We start from the raw sequence: 16,585 nt of genomic DNA, 5'->3' as shown, positions 1-16,585 counted from the left end.
TTAACTACACTGCATTCCGGTTCTCAGATGTTGTTGGCGGCAGCTGGAGGATCCGCGTCTGAGGGACAATGGGCTGACATTTACTGGGGGCTGCTGCAACCTGAGGACCCACAGAAGGGAGGGCTGCTAAAGCTTTATAATCAATGGAAGCCGTGGATCCAGACGTTACACCCGTATGCCCCTCCCTCGGACCCTCCCCATATGACCCTCTTTTACGATAGGGATGGGGATGAAATGTATCAGCATGCCTTTTATGAAGAGGTAGAGGGCAGGCAATGGGAAATTAATTCGGACTACATAGTGATAGGAAAGGAGGGAGTGGCCGCTGCGGTGGCACTGACATCTGAACAGCTGGAATGGTATGAGATGGCAGGTGAGGCCATCCCTCATGTCACCCTTGCAATTGGCACTACTCATCAGGCAAAAGATTTGGGACCGATGTGTCGGAACTTGAAGTCCCTAAGGGACTGGTCTGACACCCAAATACCGACAGTGCAGTTCTCCTCATCTGGTCAGGCATACAGAATTTTGTCTCCGACACATGATCAAGTCCTCCTTGAGCATAGACAGATTGAACGCTTTCATGGTAGAGAGAAGATGGATCACCCCGACTCGGCCCCTATGCTAGACTCTCTCCCTGAGAACCTGTGGTCAGTGGGATCAGCAGATGTGGGTTTTTGTCAGCAGGTTGATTCCATGACCTTCGAACTGTCAGATTACACCCCTATTTGGCAGATGCAATACTACATCATCCAAAACCAAAGACAGTAAAGGAGATGCTTTTGTTTTTGGGTTTGTCAGGTTATAGTAGGCAGTTTATCCCATCGTATGGTGAGTTGACACATCCACTGCGAACTTTGGTGAATGAGCAGGGGATGAGGAATCTGGGAGCTACACTTGATTGGACTGCACAGGCTGAGATGAGTTTTATTCTATTGAAGCAAGCTCTTTCAACAGCTATAGATTTGGCGATTCCAAATTATAACTACCTTTCTTTTTGGATGTTTCTGAAAAAGCACACACAATTGATGGTGTTCTTTTTCAGAAAAAAGGGGGTGGAAGATGTGTGCTCATGTATGGGAGTATCACACTAGACCCAACGGAAGACAGACACCCACCATGTACAAGACATGCAGCAGGAGTAGCAAAGATTCTACAAAAGGTGGCACACATAGTAATGGGACATGGCCTGACAGTATTAACAACACATAGTATTGTAGCATTTGTGAGCTCCACAGCATTTACAATGACTTTGTTAAGGCAGACGAGACTAGAAAAGATCCTGAATGCTCCAAATGTTACGTTTACCCATGAAGGCATTAACATGGCAGAAAATAGTGGAGAGGATGAACCAAACAATAAAAGGTAAGATCGGGAAAGTACAGGCACGGACCAAACTAAATTGGGTGGATGCGTTGCCTCTGGCATTAATGTCAATAAGGAGTTCGGTAAGTTCTGTGACAGGATTCACTCCATATGAACTACGAACGGGGCACCAGTTCCCGGGACCAGGAGCCGGAAGTCAGACTACGAAGAATGAGGTAAGTTCAATGGGATGCAAGCTGTATTATGATAAACTAACGGCTCTGGTGTCAGATTTTTCACAACAGGTCACAAGTCCCAACAGAGAAGGGGAAACACCGATACCTTCAGTCGCGGAGTGGATTCTGCTAAAGGTCATCAAGGGAAAGTGGTCGGAGCCCAGGTGGACAGGACCCTACCGAGTGGTGGAGAGGACGTCCCACGCGGTTCGACTACAGGGAAAAGGCGAGACGTGGTATCATTGGAGTCAGTGTGCAGCCACGGACCCACCAGCACGGACACTGGAACAGATTCGTACGGCGGCGACTGAGAACCTGTGAGCAACTACGGACTAAGAACTTTCTGAACGGGTCCCTTTAAAGAACATATTGGACTCGGGGGACTGTTGATGGTAGAATCTATTGTTGTTTAAAAATCGATGACAATGGGCAAGCAGTAAAGGAGATTTCTTCAGGTATTCGCAAATTAGCTCACGTCCCGGTTCAGACCTGGTGACCCTTGGGCAGCGCATGGCTGGGAAATTTGTTCTCTGGAGACTGGGGATGGATACATACTATAGTGCTAGTTGCTGGATTTGCGGTTTTGGCGTTGATTCTGATCCCGTGCATCCTTCCCTGCCTCCAGTGCCTCATTCAACGAGCGCTGTCACAGAGAGACATCCCCAGACCCCAAGGCATGTATTTGTCCCTACTGCCCTCTCAAGAGTGTAATGATTACAAGGGATCAGAAATGCCAACCCTGGCATGTAACCCGGATTTCTCTATCTAATAAGTTAACTGGTGGTTGGTCTCATTTTCATGAGACCAAAAGGGGGACTGTTGGAATCTAGGGGTTAAAACATTATGAAATAAATGATTAATCAATAAGTTTATTTGTACTGCATGAGTCAGGGAAAGAGGAATGTGGCTAAGTGGCTGTCACAGCATGGAGCAAAGTTGGCTGAACAAAATTGGCTGCTCCCAAGATACAGGGAGAGGATATGCATAAAACGATTTAGGAGGAATGCTCAACTGAAGGAGGTGGGAAGTAGCACAGGAGACACAGGCCAGATCAGAACAAAGAATGGCCCGCAAGAATCAAAGGGAATGGAAAACCAGTCTAGGAGGAAGATTAAGGCACGAGGAGGTGTTAAAGAGAACAGCAGAAATTGGCCAGACAGGGACCGTATGGTGATTAGAAATATCTGGGGATGAATTAATTTCAGATCTAAACAACAGGATAGTCTGGCCTGGAGGATTAACATGGGAAGGCTACACCCCAGAAATCTGCAAAACAGGAGATGACTTGTGATAACCCTTATGCAAAAAGATCTAGCAGGGAAAACAACTTTTGTTCTGTGTGATAAGATTGACCTATATAAACTGTGCCAACTGGACAATAGGGGTCAGTCTCGGGGAGTAGCTCACTGGCAGGTGACCTATGAACTAACAGACTGACCCAGAGCTCTGTTAAGTTTTATTCTTGTGCCGTGTAATAAATTGACTGTTGAACCGAATACCTTCTCCTATCACTTCATTTAAAGAACGCGCTGGACTCAGACTACACATAGACTAAATTAAGAGTAAGTTAAAGCCAGAGTCCAACACTACATAGTGTGCATTTAATGCATCTACCGCTTTCCGGTACTCATCCTTTCTTCCAGTATTCAAAAGTGTTTTAAATGTTTCCCAAACTGCAGGTGCAGCAGTGAAAAGAAGTAACGCCTTCTCTGCGCTTTTGGTTCAACTATACCGGTATCTAGAAATAGGCCACGACTGTCGGCGTAGGATTCAAATTCTTCCAGCCATGCCTTCCACTTCACACTTACAGTGCTTGCATCACCAGTCGGGTTAAAATGAGCAATTCCACTATGTGTTAGAAAGTCACAGTTTGCACTAGCCATAAGGAAATATTCCAGCCCCAAAAGTACTGAGTCACAGAGAAAATTCTTATCACCTTGAAGTTGTCTGTAATCTTGTTTAGTCTTTAATTTTCTTCAAGCTTCTTTCATCCTCGTCGCCAATGTCACATTTGTGGCCCGAAATGTGAAGTTAATAGAACATTAAACACAACTTTTATCAGGTAAACTTCTCAGTGGCTTTTATATTCCCGTTTCCCTTTGTTCTCCTGCTTGTGTTCTTATCTCTCTCATACCACGTGACTTCCGGTATATCTCATACATATTCATTATCATGACAGGGGCAAGTTTGAAAACCACTGGTTTTAAGTTTCCTTCCAAGAACAGAATTTGATAGAAATAAAATACTTTACCGTCGAAGCTGTGCGATTTTGTTCTGGTGAACTTTAAGGAACCTCTGCTATTCTGAAGTATTTTTGTAACTTACCTCTGGACTCAGCCATTCCTATAAAGTTAGCAAAAATGACATATTGGTGTTTGTTTTGACTGCTTGAACCCCTAATACGTAATGATTCCTGGAACCCGCCAAATAACACGGCTGCCCTTCGTTACCTCGACAGACACTGTTGGAATATTATTAAAAAGAGGTGGATATTTTGAAGCGCCTTTTTAATTTCGCAGCTTTGCCTTAATCCCCATCCCCGCCCCTACCTCCTTCCTCTGCACGACCATCTGCCGACAGTGATCCTACTATTTATACACTCAACGCCTTATTCAGCAATGGTGTCACTCAGACAGATGGCGGCTGGATACAAACATAAAATGAACTCGTGACTTGATCTGCGAGAGGATTTTACTTGTCGTGGAGGGAACAATAGAAACGTGGTTTACATTTCACTCTAGATGGAGTTAACCAGTCAGGATGGTTAGGAGAACTAAACTCTTTAATCAGCATTTTAAAGAAGAGAAGACCTGCGCAAACATTGTAATATCGGTAACAACTGTGGAATATCACGAACGGGAAACATCTTTAATCGATAACTACTTTTTGCCTCTGGTAGTTTTTTACAATAACCATTTGGAAAGCTCAAAGAATTTAACTCAGGGTTAGCATTTTTCCATTTGTACTTACTATTCAAACGTCGGCATGAACCTTCCTGAACACGTCTAACAAACTCAATCTAAACCGCTTGCTCCAGGGAAATGCCAATCGCTTTTTTGGAAATTAAAATTCCCCGGGTCTGTCTGTTTGTCTGTGGTACTCACCCCAGTCCATTCGTTCCATCTCCACAACCTTTCATTCAGAGGACCACCTACTTTCACTCGTACCTTGGGAAAGAGCTCTGGCCCATAATCTCAGTTACCTATATTCACCTACAATGAACATTGTGAGACCTGTTGATTTCTCCCAGCGCTCCAGTATTAATCAAAAATGATATGATACACCTTTTCCACGTCCACTTTCAGATAACACTTGATAAATATGTATTTCATGATTTAAAAGTGAACGGGTAAATCTGATGGGTCACTGATAAACAGCGGCGTTTTAATCGATTTAACCCTTGATTTTCTTTGACCCTACCAGCTATATCAATGGTTTTCAAATGCTTTATTTCCACTCACATCCCACTTTAAGTATTCCCTACGCCATCGGGGCTCTGTGATTAGTAAAGGGATGCTTCAGGTGGCATGTGGGTGGAAAGAAAAAGGTTGAGAACCAGTTTTAATCGTCCCTAATGTGCAGGGTTTCAGAACTCCAAAGGAAATGGGCCAACGACAACTTTTCTCAAGCAAAATATCTCAGTTAACAATTGGGTCTGGAGCAGCGATTCTCAACCTTCCCTTCCCATCCCATATTAAGCTTCCGCGGCGCTCATACAATTCCGTAATTTTGGTCACTTGTCATCCCCGACGTAGGGAAACCGACGGGGAACGTAACAGCGATGGCAGAGATGAAGGACAGGTTCAGAAATGAGACACGCATGATCTGGTCTTTTAACTGTTTGGGCAGCAGTAATGCACCGTGAGTGATGCGTTCCTTCTCATTGTTCCGCAACTTTGGCTGCTTCATCCAGTGAAAACAGATCAATACAAGAACCACGTGCCGTATGTAAACTCGTCCAATGGAAACAAGCCGTCCACGATTTAGAATTCGCTACTTTCAATAGTGTAAAATGGAAATTGTGTCCTTGTAAAATAATAACGTTGGTATTAAATACACAATGACATTAAAAAGGATATGTTTTTTGGAACAGTGGCCTAATTGTTACAAATACAATCCTCGTTGATCACACATTTGAAAGTATTAACAGTGATTCCCGAAGGAGAATGGACTGGTGGGAGAGTCAAAGACAAGAGGGCACAACTTCAGGATTGATGGGCGCCCATTTAAAACAGAGGGATTCCTTTGGCCAGAGAGGGCTGGACCTGAGCAACCTGCTGTCCTGGAAGGCTGTGGAGGCTGGGTCGCCGGGTGCATTTCGGCAGGGTATCAAAGATTAAGGGGGAAAGGTGGGCGAGTGGAGCTGAGTGGAGGAGTGGATCAGACCATGGCGGAGTGGCAGGGAGCACTCAACGGGCTGAATGGGCTGTTTCAAATATATTTTGGCATATGATCCATCATGTTTCTTTTCTTTGGCTTGGCTTCGCGGACGAAGATTTATGGAGGGGGTAAAAAGTCCACGTCAGCTGCAGGCTCGTTTGTGGCTGACAAGTCCGATGCGGGACATGTTTATCATGTTTATCAACAGATGAAACTACGAAAAGGCAGTAATGTAATCACGATGCAACATCTGATGAGGGGGGGGGGGGGCAGACGATGGCCGATTTCTGCTCCAGTGCCTTCTGGACACGTGGAAACACCATACTTCACAGCCCAGATGTGTTCTGTTTCATTCTGGAGAACTAAATGCATTTTCGTGGCCTATCTCTCGAGTCATCCTTTCCTATAAAATTAGAAAACAAAACGTATTTGTGTTTGTTTTAACTGCTGGAAATACCACAATAACGATGACTGGAGTCCCACCCTATAATACAGCTGGCATTCGTTACCTGCAGAGGCCCTTTGGGAACGTTATTAAAGTGATCTCAAACGTTATTTATGTTGGATTTGGGAGCACCGACTAAAGGTCAAATAACGAGCTTGTGGGGAACATCATATTTCTAATCATTGGTCATGAAATACTTTACAGCCAAAGATTCGTGGCTTTGTCCTGGGAGCGTTTATAAAGTTCTGCGATACGTCGGCACTTTTGGAACCTACCTGTGGAATCATCCTTCCCTATAAAGATACACTGGTGTTAGTTCTGGAAGTGATGGGTGGACTCTCGTCAAGTAACACTCGGCTACCGTTACTTGGAGCGGTATTGTTGGAACATTATCAAAACGAAATGGCGATTGGCCCCATTGTTATCTCGCACTTTTTCCTCCACTACGACATCAAGGGAAATTTCTTTTTCAAATAAACGCAGAGTTGTGGGGGCCTTGAATACCTCGCCAGGGATGGTGGTAGAGGCTGGAATATTAAGGGCATTTTAGAGACTCTTCGACAGGCAAATGGATGGAAGAAAAATTGAGGGTTACGGGGTAGGGAGTGTGTTGTTTTTTTAAGTAGGTATATCTGGTGCGACATAACATAGCGGCAATATAATAATGTTATACAATTTGGGCAAGTACTGTGTTATAAGGCTCGAAATGACCATTGTAGCCGGCTGACCAAACACGCGGTTAGACGGGCCTCAGTCGTCCGACTCGAGAAGTCGCAGGTTCCCCCCCTTCACTCCCGAGGAGAAGCCTGTGGTTGACGCCACGTGTTGCCCAGGGGAACGTCCCCGCTTCCGGGTAGCGCACCGCCGACAGGCAGGGGTGAGTGTCACTTTTAGAAGCCGGCGCACTGGTCGCCTGAAGTGGGCGTTGTCCTGCCCTCAGCATTATAACAATAAAGTCAATTTGCTAGTCCACCTCCGCGCCCCTTGTGGACATCTCTCTAATCCGTGGCAATGCCATTGCAGACGCTGAGCCATGCGTTTGAATCAAACTGGGCACGATATAGTTTCTCTCATCTCAAAACACAAGCCTTAAGATAACATCTCGATCGCTATTAATTTTATGATACAAAAATGAACTGGGTCCAATGATGAAATGCCGACCCTGATCCAATTATCGATGTACTTAAGGGGTTACTTAATAGTGCATCATTTGAACTGAATCTGCTAGAAAAGGAAAGCGAGAGTTGATCTGCGTGAGGATTTTACTTGAAGTGGAGGGAACAATAAAAATGTGGTTTCCATTTCACTCCAGACCAGTGATTCTCAACCTTCCCTTCCCACTCACATCCCACTTTAAGTATTCCCTAGGCCATCGGTGCTCTGTGATTAGTAAGGGGTTGCTTAAGGTGGGATGTGGGTGGGAAGAAAAAGGTTGAGAACCACCGTTTTAATCGTCCCTCATTGACTCGTTGTGTGCAAGTTTTCACAACTCCAAAGGAAATGGGCCCACGACAATTTTTCTCAAGCAAAATATTTCAGTAACAATTGAGTCTGGAGCAGCGATTGTCAACATTCCTCTTCCCACCCACGTCCCACCTTAAGCGTCTGCTGCGCTCATACAATTCCGTAATTTTGGTCACTTGTCATCCCCGACGTAGGGAAACCGACGGGGAATGTAACAGCGATGGCAGAGATGAAGGACAGGTTCAGAAATGAGACACGCATGATCTGGTCTTTTAACTGTTTGGGCAGCAGTAATGCACCGTGAGTGATGCGTTCCTTCTCATTGTTCCGCAACTTTGGCTGCTTCATCCAGTGAAAACAGATCAATACAAGAACCACGTGCCGTATGTAAACTCGTCCAATGGAAACAAGCCGTCCACGATTTAGAAATCGCTACTTTCAATAGTGTAAAATGGAAATCGTGTCCTTGTAAAATAATAACGATGGTATTAAATACACAATGACATTAAAAAGGATATGTTTTTTGGAACAGTGGCCTAATTGTTACAAATGCAATCCTCGTTGATCACACATTTGAAAGTATTAACAGTGATTCCCGAAGGAGAATGGGACTGATGGGAGAGTCAAAGACAAGAGGGCACAACTTCAGGATTGACGGGCGCCCATTTAAAACAGAGGGATTCCTTTGGTCAGAGAGGGCTGGACCTGAGCAACCTGCTGTCCTGGACGGCTGTGGAGTTCGGGTCGTCGGGTGCGTTTCGGCAGCTGTATAGTCAGGGTTAAGGGGGGAAGGTGGGCGAGTGTGGCTGTGTGACAGAGAGCACTCAACGGGTCGAATGGGCTGTTTCAAATACATTTTGGCATATGATCCATCATGTTTATCAACAGATGAAGCTACGAAAGGGCAGTAATGTAATCACGATGCAAAATTTGATGAGGTGGATGGGCAGACAATGGCCGATATCTGCTCCGGTGCCTTCTGGTCACGTGGAAACACCACATTTACAGCCCAGATGTGTTCTGTTTCATTCTGGAGAACTAAATGCATTTTCATGGCATACCTCTCGAGTCATCCTTTCCTATAAAATTAGAAAAACAACGTATTGGAGTTTGTTTTAACTGCTGGAAATGGCACAGTAACGATGACTGGACTCCCACCATATAATAGAGCTGGCGTTCATTACCTGGAGAGGCCCTGTGGGAAAGTTATTAAAGTGATCCCAAACGTTGTTTATGTTGGATTTAGGAGTACAGACTAAAGGTCAAATAATGAGCTTGTCTGGAACATCATATTTCTGATCGTTGGTCATGAAATACTTTACAGCCAAATATGCGCGGCTTTGCCCTGGGAGCGTTTATAAAGTTCTGTGATACGTCGGCACTTTTGGAACCTACCTGTGGAATCATCCTTCCCTATAAAGATACACTGATGTTAGTTCTGGAAATGATGGGTGGACTCCCGTCAAGTAACACTCGGCTACCGTTACTTGGAGCGGTAAAGTTGGAACATTACCAAAACGAAATTGCGATTGGCCCCATTGTTATCTCGCACTTTTTCCTCCACTACGACATCAGGGGAAATTTCTTTTTCAAATAAACGCAGAATTGTGGGGGCCTTGAATGCCTCGCCTGGGGTGGTGGTGGAGGCTGGAACATTAAGGGCATTTTAGAGACTGACGAAACACGCGGTTTGACGGGCCTCAGTCGTCCGACTCGAGAAGTCGCAGGTCCCGTCCACCCCCCCCCCCCCCCCTCTTCACTCCCGAGGAGAAGCCTGTGGTTGACGCCACGTGTTGCCCAGGGGAACGTCCCCGCTTCCGGATAGCGCACCGCCGGCAGGTAGGGGTGAGTGTCACTTTTAGAAGCCGGCGCAAAGGTCGCCTGAAGTGGGCGTTGTCCTGCCCTCAGCATTATAACAATAAAGTCAGTTTGCTGGTTCACCTTCGAGCTCCTTGTGGACATCTCTCTAATCCGTGGCACTGCCATTGCAGACGCAGAGCCATGCGTTTGAATCAAACTGGGCCCGATGTGGTTCTCTCATCTCAGAACACAAGCCTTAAGATAACACCTCGATCGCTATTAATTTTATGACACAAAAATGAACTAGGTCCTATCATGAAATGCCGACCCTGATCCAATTATCGATGTACTTAAGGGGTTACTTTGCAGTGAATCATTTGAACTGAATCTGTTGGAGCATGAAAAGGAGAAATAATCTGCGAGAGGATTTTACTTGTAGTGGAAGGAACGATACAAATATGGTTTCCATTTCACACCAGACCACTCACATCCTACTTTAAGTATTCCCTATGCCATCGGGGCTCTGTGATTAGTAAGGGGTTGCTTAAGGTGGGATGTGGGTGGGAAGAAAAATGTTGAGAACCACTGTTTAAATCGTCTCTCATTGACTATTTGTGTGCACGGTTTCAGGGCTCCAAAGAAAATGAGCCAACGACAATTTTTCTCAAACAAAATATTTCATTTGGGTCGAGAGCAGTGATTTTCAACTTTCCCTTCCCACCCATATCCCACTATAAGCAACCCCTTACTAATCACAGAGCTCCGATGGTGTAGGGATTACTTAATGTGGGAATAGAAAGGTTGAGAAGCACTGAATGTCTTACTGATGAGTGACCTTCAGTCGCTTTGCCCAGTGAAAACAAAACTATACAATAAACTGTGTGAACTCTGAGGTGCTTCCCAATAGGCAGTGATTTAAAATTTGTATCTCTCAATTGTGTGAAATGTACACGACGTCATTGTAAAATTATAACTCTGCTATTAAATACAACAGCAAACTCCACTGGTGCATTGAAAACATTAACAACTCTTCATGAAGCAGCCGCCTAAATTAAAAATTTGACAGATAATCTATCGTTCAACAGGAATTCAAATGTTAAATCCACCATTTGATGACTTGTGGCTACAAATTCGATCTCGACATTACACCAGTGGTTCTCAACCTTTTTCGTTTCAACTCACACCCCGCTTTAAGTAAGGACTGGAGATCGCGGTTTCGTGGGATTGTACAATCGGATGGCCATAAACTTGACTAAACACACATCGACATTAATTATCACGTACCTGATAATTTCAAATAATTTTTCAAGTAATTGATTTCTGAAAACAAACATGATTGAATGTTCAGACATGAATAAAATATTTGACGCACAATAATGAAAAGTGATGACAAAAGAAGCATCAAACAGATTCTTCGCCATTCCGAAATGCTGTCTCTGTCACCAAAGGTGACAGAACAGCGCCGCTCCCCAGGGTCCAACTGCCCAGTATCAATACCGGCAGCTCCTTTAACAGACTGTTAAAGGAGCGAAAAATGGCCTATTTAAAACCCCGTGACTGCGGGGTCTACTCACAAGATGATGGCGTCCCAGCGCATGTGGTCTGCAGCAGCCATAAGGGGTTGCAGACTCCGGGGGAAGCAGAGGATAGGCACAGGGCACCAGGAAACCATCAACTCCCCACCACCTGATAAGGAGAAGCAGAGGAGACGACCCCCATGGGACAGTGATCACGGCGGTGGACCAGCGATGGGCTCCGCGGCTAGCGATTCGAGGCGGGGAACCCATGCTGGCTGCCGGTGACTGCGGTCAAGGGACTCGAGCCGGGCTGCAAGCTGCTGGAGTCCGGCTCGAGACTGGCTGAAGGGGCGCCAGGTATCGGAACCGGGATGCGAGAGGGCACCGAAGGGCTGCTGACCGTATTAGAGCTCGGGTTTCCGATGGTTTGGACTGGACTCTGTGTGGCTACTGGGGGCGGCGGGAGCAGGAGGCGAATCCACGGACACTCGGTGACACGGGGGATAGAGGGACTCTCCTTTGCTTATCTTTCTCTGACTGCAAGTGGTGCTTCAGGCAAATTCAGCCGATGGTGAATCCGTCTGCCTTCTGGCCGACGGAAGACAACTTCATGACGATAAGCAGAATCTTGAAACAATGCGGAAAGGAATCACAAGAATATTATTGTAGCTGGTGGGCTGGAATTGGAAGGACTGGCCGGGTCATGTGGGAGTTTGAGAACAAGGCTGAGAGGAACGAATTACAGAGTTTTTTTGCAATGATAGGGGAAAGGTGAAGTCGATAGTCATGGTCGTTTAACTCAGGTAGAGGAGGAATCAAAAAACTAGGGTGTAGAGTGACGGTGAAAGACATAAAAGGGACCTGGGGACACCTGTTGCACACAGTGGGTCGTGTCGATTTGAGATCAGCAAGCCTTGGAGGCTGGGACAACCTAGACACATGCATGGATGGGAAAGGTTTCCTTAAATTTAGACGCACAGGCCCACGAGCCCGTGCCGCCCAATTTACATCCAACTAGTCCACAACCCCCGGTACGTTTTGAACAGCAGGAGGAAACTGGAGGCCCCGGAGGAAACTCACGCAGGCCCGGGGAGAGAAAGTACGAACTCTTCACCGACAACGCGGGAGTCGAACCCCGGTCCCGATCGCTGGCGATTCGAGGAGTGAAAGCAAATGGCACGCGTGACAAGGACGAGTTGGGCTGAAGAACTTTATCTGTGCTATAAAAATCTATGACTAATTAACGTGAAGCTTGGCAATCTGCGTTTAATTTGAATTTATTCATCGTGTAATTTTATATCAAATTGTGAAAGTCACTTTCCTCCATCATATATCGACGATGATATTTTAAAGTGACGTTAAATTAATACTTGTTTGATGACTGATCGTCGAGAGTAGGGCTGTTGCAGTGTAAGGAGGCCCTTACTGCAGACGTTTACGTTAAATGTTGAAGTATAACGGGTTTTACCTGCTTACATAAAACTGTATGAACGTTAGCACGAAGACTGGCGCGGGAGTTGACATTCCATATTCCTCAGTTATCAGCGCTCAATCCACGTCCAGTGAAAGGATGGTTACAATTGTAGTAAAAATCTACGATGTTCGGCTCGTCAAAGCACCACTGAGGGGGAGGGCGTGGCAAGATGGCGTAAGGATCAGAGGTGCCTTCCAGTCCTCTCCTGACTCTATCTTGTTGTTTTGTCTAGAAATGCCCGTTAAAATTCTTTAAAAGTTTAGATAATTTCAGTGCTGTTAATTTAACTTATGATGGTACAATTGGTGGAAAAGAGCAAAAGAAAACGACAACAGATCATCAAAAAACTACATTTTCCAAAAGTTCAAGTTTTGGAGCCTACCTACAGGAAAGACACCGGGACTCAGCGTGAAATGGATCCCAGGAGAGAGGTACAATGTTCGGATGTGGAGCTCCATGTTACATCGGTAGAGCCCCCTAAAGAGGGCGCCAAACAGCCTTTAGAACAAAGAGTTATTCAAAGGCATTTGTCAACTGTAGAGGTGGCGCTGCAAACTGCATCTCTTGAGATAAAAGAACCTATACAACTTGATGTACTGGGAGAACTTAATACATTATGGACTGGGGAAAACCCCGGCCAGCGTCCTCCAGTCATTGCTGGAGAGGCTGTGGCTGGGGTTTCCACACGCAGTCATACTACAAGGAAGGCAACCAGAATGAAGCAAGGAACAGAAGATCCTTTGGTTATGCAGAAGAAGCAGGAATCTGTTGAGCCAAAATCTCTTCCAATTGAAAAGATTTTTGTGAATCTTGAATCTAAATTATCTTATACAATGCAGGGATTATCCAAGATTATGACTGAACTTGGTACTAGGTTTAATACTCTGGTGAAAATACATTCTCAACAGATGGCTGAGTTTGGAGCTTTTAAGCTTGAAGTGAGAGATAAATTTAATTTGTGTGAAGAAGATATAGACGAAATACGGGATCAAGTTTTTGATGTGATCAAAATGGTCGAAGACTTACAAACTCAAAATAAAAATTTGGTGAAAAAGATTGATTATTTGGAAAACCAATCCAGATGGAACAATATAAAGATTATTGGTTTGCCGGAAGGTATGGAGGGACCAGACCCAAGAAAATTTTTTACTGAATGGATTCCGCAGGTGCTGGGTCAAGAACATTTCCCGGAAGGTATAATACTGGAACGTGCTCATAGAGCTTTACGTAGAAGACCTATTTAAGGTCAAAGTCCAAGACTTGTTTTGGTTCGTTACTTGAATTATTACGACAGAGAAATAATTTTACGAGTGGCTATTAGAAATGCACAACAGAGAAAATCACCCTTGATGATTCAAAATAATCGAGTTTTCTTCTATGCGGATTTGAGTCAAGAAGTTATGTTCCAACGACGGGAATTCAATCCTGCTAAAGAGTTGTTGTGGAAGAAAGGATACAAGGCAACCTTTAGATATCCAGCTGTTTTGAACGTTTTTCAAGATGCTTGCCAACCAAAGTTCTTTGATTCTCCAAAGGAAGCTATAGCATTTGCTCAAGAGCTGCCAATTACTCAGTTTCAACAGAGACATAGTCCGCCGCGATCTCTAAGGAGACAAGAGATGGAAGAAAAGAGCCGTGCACCAAGAAGGAATGGTTGTAATGGTGACTCGGCAGTTGGAGCTGATTAAAAGAAGAGTTGTCCTTTTTTTACTAATGTTTTTTTTAAAAAGGGATATTAAATAATGATGATGTTAGTTTAAGATGAAGTGAGAGTTGGGGGAGAGAACTGGATAGGCACTATTTCCTGAAAATCATCTGCTACGTGTGTTATCTCACACCCATTTTTTTTGGGAGTTACCCCATTGCGCGGTTTAGACGGAAGGGGGTATTTTTAACCTCCTACCCGTTTTTTCCCCCTTTTTTTGTATTATTAGATTAAAGAGTGAATGGGTTTTTTTTGTTTAAATATTTAAACAAGCATAAGAAAGTATTTGATTGTTTAAAAAACTAAAAATTGATGTGGTTTTATTGTAAAGTTTATTCAGTAGATAAGGAATATCTGAAATTTAAATGTGAATGGGATGGATAAGTTTTTTATATTTTTTTTAACTTTAAGGTGAAAGGAGTGGTAATTCTGGTGTATATTATTTTGCTATTTTAGTTATAGAACGAAGGGAATAATGGTGAAAGTTATAAATTGAATTGTACAATTCTTAATGAGGTTTGAATTTTGTTTGTGGTTTATGCTCCATTTGTTGAAGATATAGATTTAGTTGTAGATCTGTTTTTATTATTTGGATATCTGAATTTTAACGTAATGATTGGGGATATTTAAATGTTGTATTGGAGCTTTTATTGGATAACTATTCAAGAGTAAAAGGGAAAAATGGTGGAAGAGTACTAAAATTGAATTGTACAATGCTTAATGAGGTTTGAATTTTGTTTTAAAATGGTGGTTTATGTGACTAATATGATGATAGATGTGAAGTTAGTTGATATTTGGTGAAGGTTTATCTCTATAGAGAATGTTTTTCATCTTTTTTTTCATGCTACAATTTTTTAAAAAGAATTGATTATTGTTTAAAAATTTTTGATAGATAATGTTACTAACTTTACTAATTTTTTATATTAAGTTTGAGTTAAATATACGTTTCATCTTAACTCCGTTTGTTAAATATATGCATTTAAGTTTGATTTAAATATGTTTTTAAGTCTGATATCTTAGTATTAATTACTTTTCTTTTTGTTAGTATTTTAATCGGTTATGTTTTTGTTTTTTTTTGTAAGTGGGTTTTTTTTCTCACATATTATTAACTTTATTAATTCTTCACTCTTTATTTGGGGGGGAAAGGGGGGTTGGACTAATTTGAGTTGGGTTATTAATGTGTAATAATTATTGGGGAGGGTATAGTTTATTTAGATTACTGATACAGTATTGTAATTTTATTATTTTATTCTTAATTTTTTAAATGTAATCCTATATGTTATTCATGTTATAAAATCTTAAATAAAGTTTTAAAAAAAAGCACCACCGAGTTTTGTGATGGGATTACCTTCCTTTGTGTCCTTGAATTGTTCGTCTATGAGATAAAATGTTTTATCAGAACCAGAAATGTTAGGAAGAAAAAAAAAACCCCAAATACTGTATATTTCAGCGTATAAGTCGACCTCCAATTTTTGGTCTGTCCAGGCCTTCTAGGAACAACCCAAAAATTTTGAAAAAACCCCAATCGCAAATAACAAAGCTGTAAATTAAGTAAGTAAAAAAAAAATCCTCGGCCTACTGGGCAGGAGCGGCGATGGCCCACGGAGTTGGAGCTACATCCCAATACATTCCGTTGGGAGGGAGGAACCGGAGCCCATGGGGAAACCCCTGTGTAGACAGAGGGAGAACGTACAAACTTCTTACAGACAGTGCGGGATTCGAAGCCCAGTCTCTGGCGCTGCTATAACCGATATGTCAACCGTGGCCACCCCATTACTTCACCATTCATTGAAATGATCAGTTTCAACGTTTCAGACTGGAGTACGAAAGAAAATTATTTTTATATTCTAAAGTGGTTACCTTCCACGTAAACAAGAATTATCCCGCCTATTGGCAATGAAATATATTAAACGAATATCGTTAACCCCAACTGAAGTATGGGATGCCTACCGACATCAATTTGGACGGCCTTGATTTCTGAAACCAAACAAGTTATAAATCGGCCACTTGTTGCAAATAGATACATCGCTGGTGCACATTGAATATTTCTCTGAACAATTCACTTTACTAAAGATATATTCCTGACTTTTTGGGCCTCAAAAACTAGAAAAGGTAGAAGCAGAATAGATGAAAAAAGTCTTCAAATTCAAACAACAGGTGAGGAATCCAAACCAACAAAAGGTGTTAATTTGATGTTTTAATGGACCAGGTGGAATTGATCAGGTCTGTGCAAGTGGAGACAGGGAAAGGAGAGACGAC

At 43.3% G+C, this 16,585-nt stretch overlaps 1 protein-coding gene across 1 annotated transcript in view; it reads right to left on the bottom strand.

Annotated features, from left to right (window-relative positions):
- LOC138752985 (myosin-2 heavy chain-like) overlaps window positions 1–16,585 on the bottom strand; it is an 89,302-nt gene that overhangs the window by 35,035 nt on the left and 37,682 nt on the right. The window contains exons 35-41 of the mRNA XM_069915583.1: window positions 16,277–16,303; window positions 15,675–15,701; window positions 10,915–10,950; window positions 9,226–9,243; window positions 8,892–8,909; window positions 6,642–6,659; window positions 3,867–3,884 (exon numbers count right to left, since the gene is read on the bottom strand). Coding sequence (XP_069771684.1) covers window positions 3,867–3,884; window positions 6,642–6,659; window positions 8,892–8,909; window positions 9,226–9,243; window positions 10,915–10,950; window positions 15,675–15,701; window positions 16,277–16,303 — 162 coding nt within the window. The remainder of the gene's footprint in view (window positions 1–3,866; window positions 3,885–6,641; window positions 6,660–8,891; window positions 8,910–9,225; window positions 9,244–10,914; window positions 10,951–15,674; window positions 15,702–16,276; window positions 16,304–16,585) is intronic.

Source organism: Narcine bancroftii, chromosome 2, assembly GCF_036971445.1.
Source record: "Narcine bancroftii isolate sNarBan1 chromosome 2, sNarBan1.hap1, whole genome shotgun sequence".
NCBI classification, from domain to species: domain Eukaryota; kingdom Metazoa; phylum Chordata; class Chondrichthyes; order Torpediniformes; family Narcinidae; genus Narcine; species Narcine bancroftii.
The sequence above is the reverse complement of the archived record's forward strand: the minus strand, read 5'-3'. Positions and strand labels throughout refer to the sequence as shown.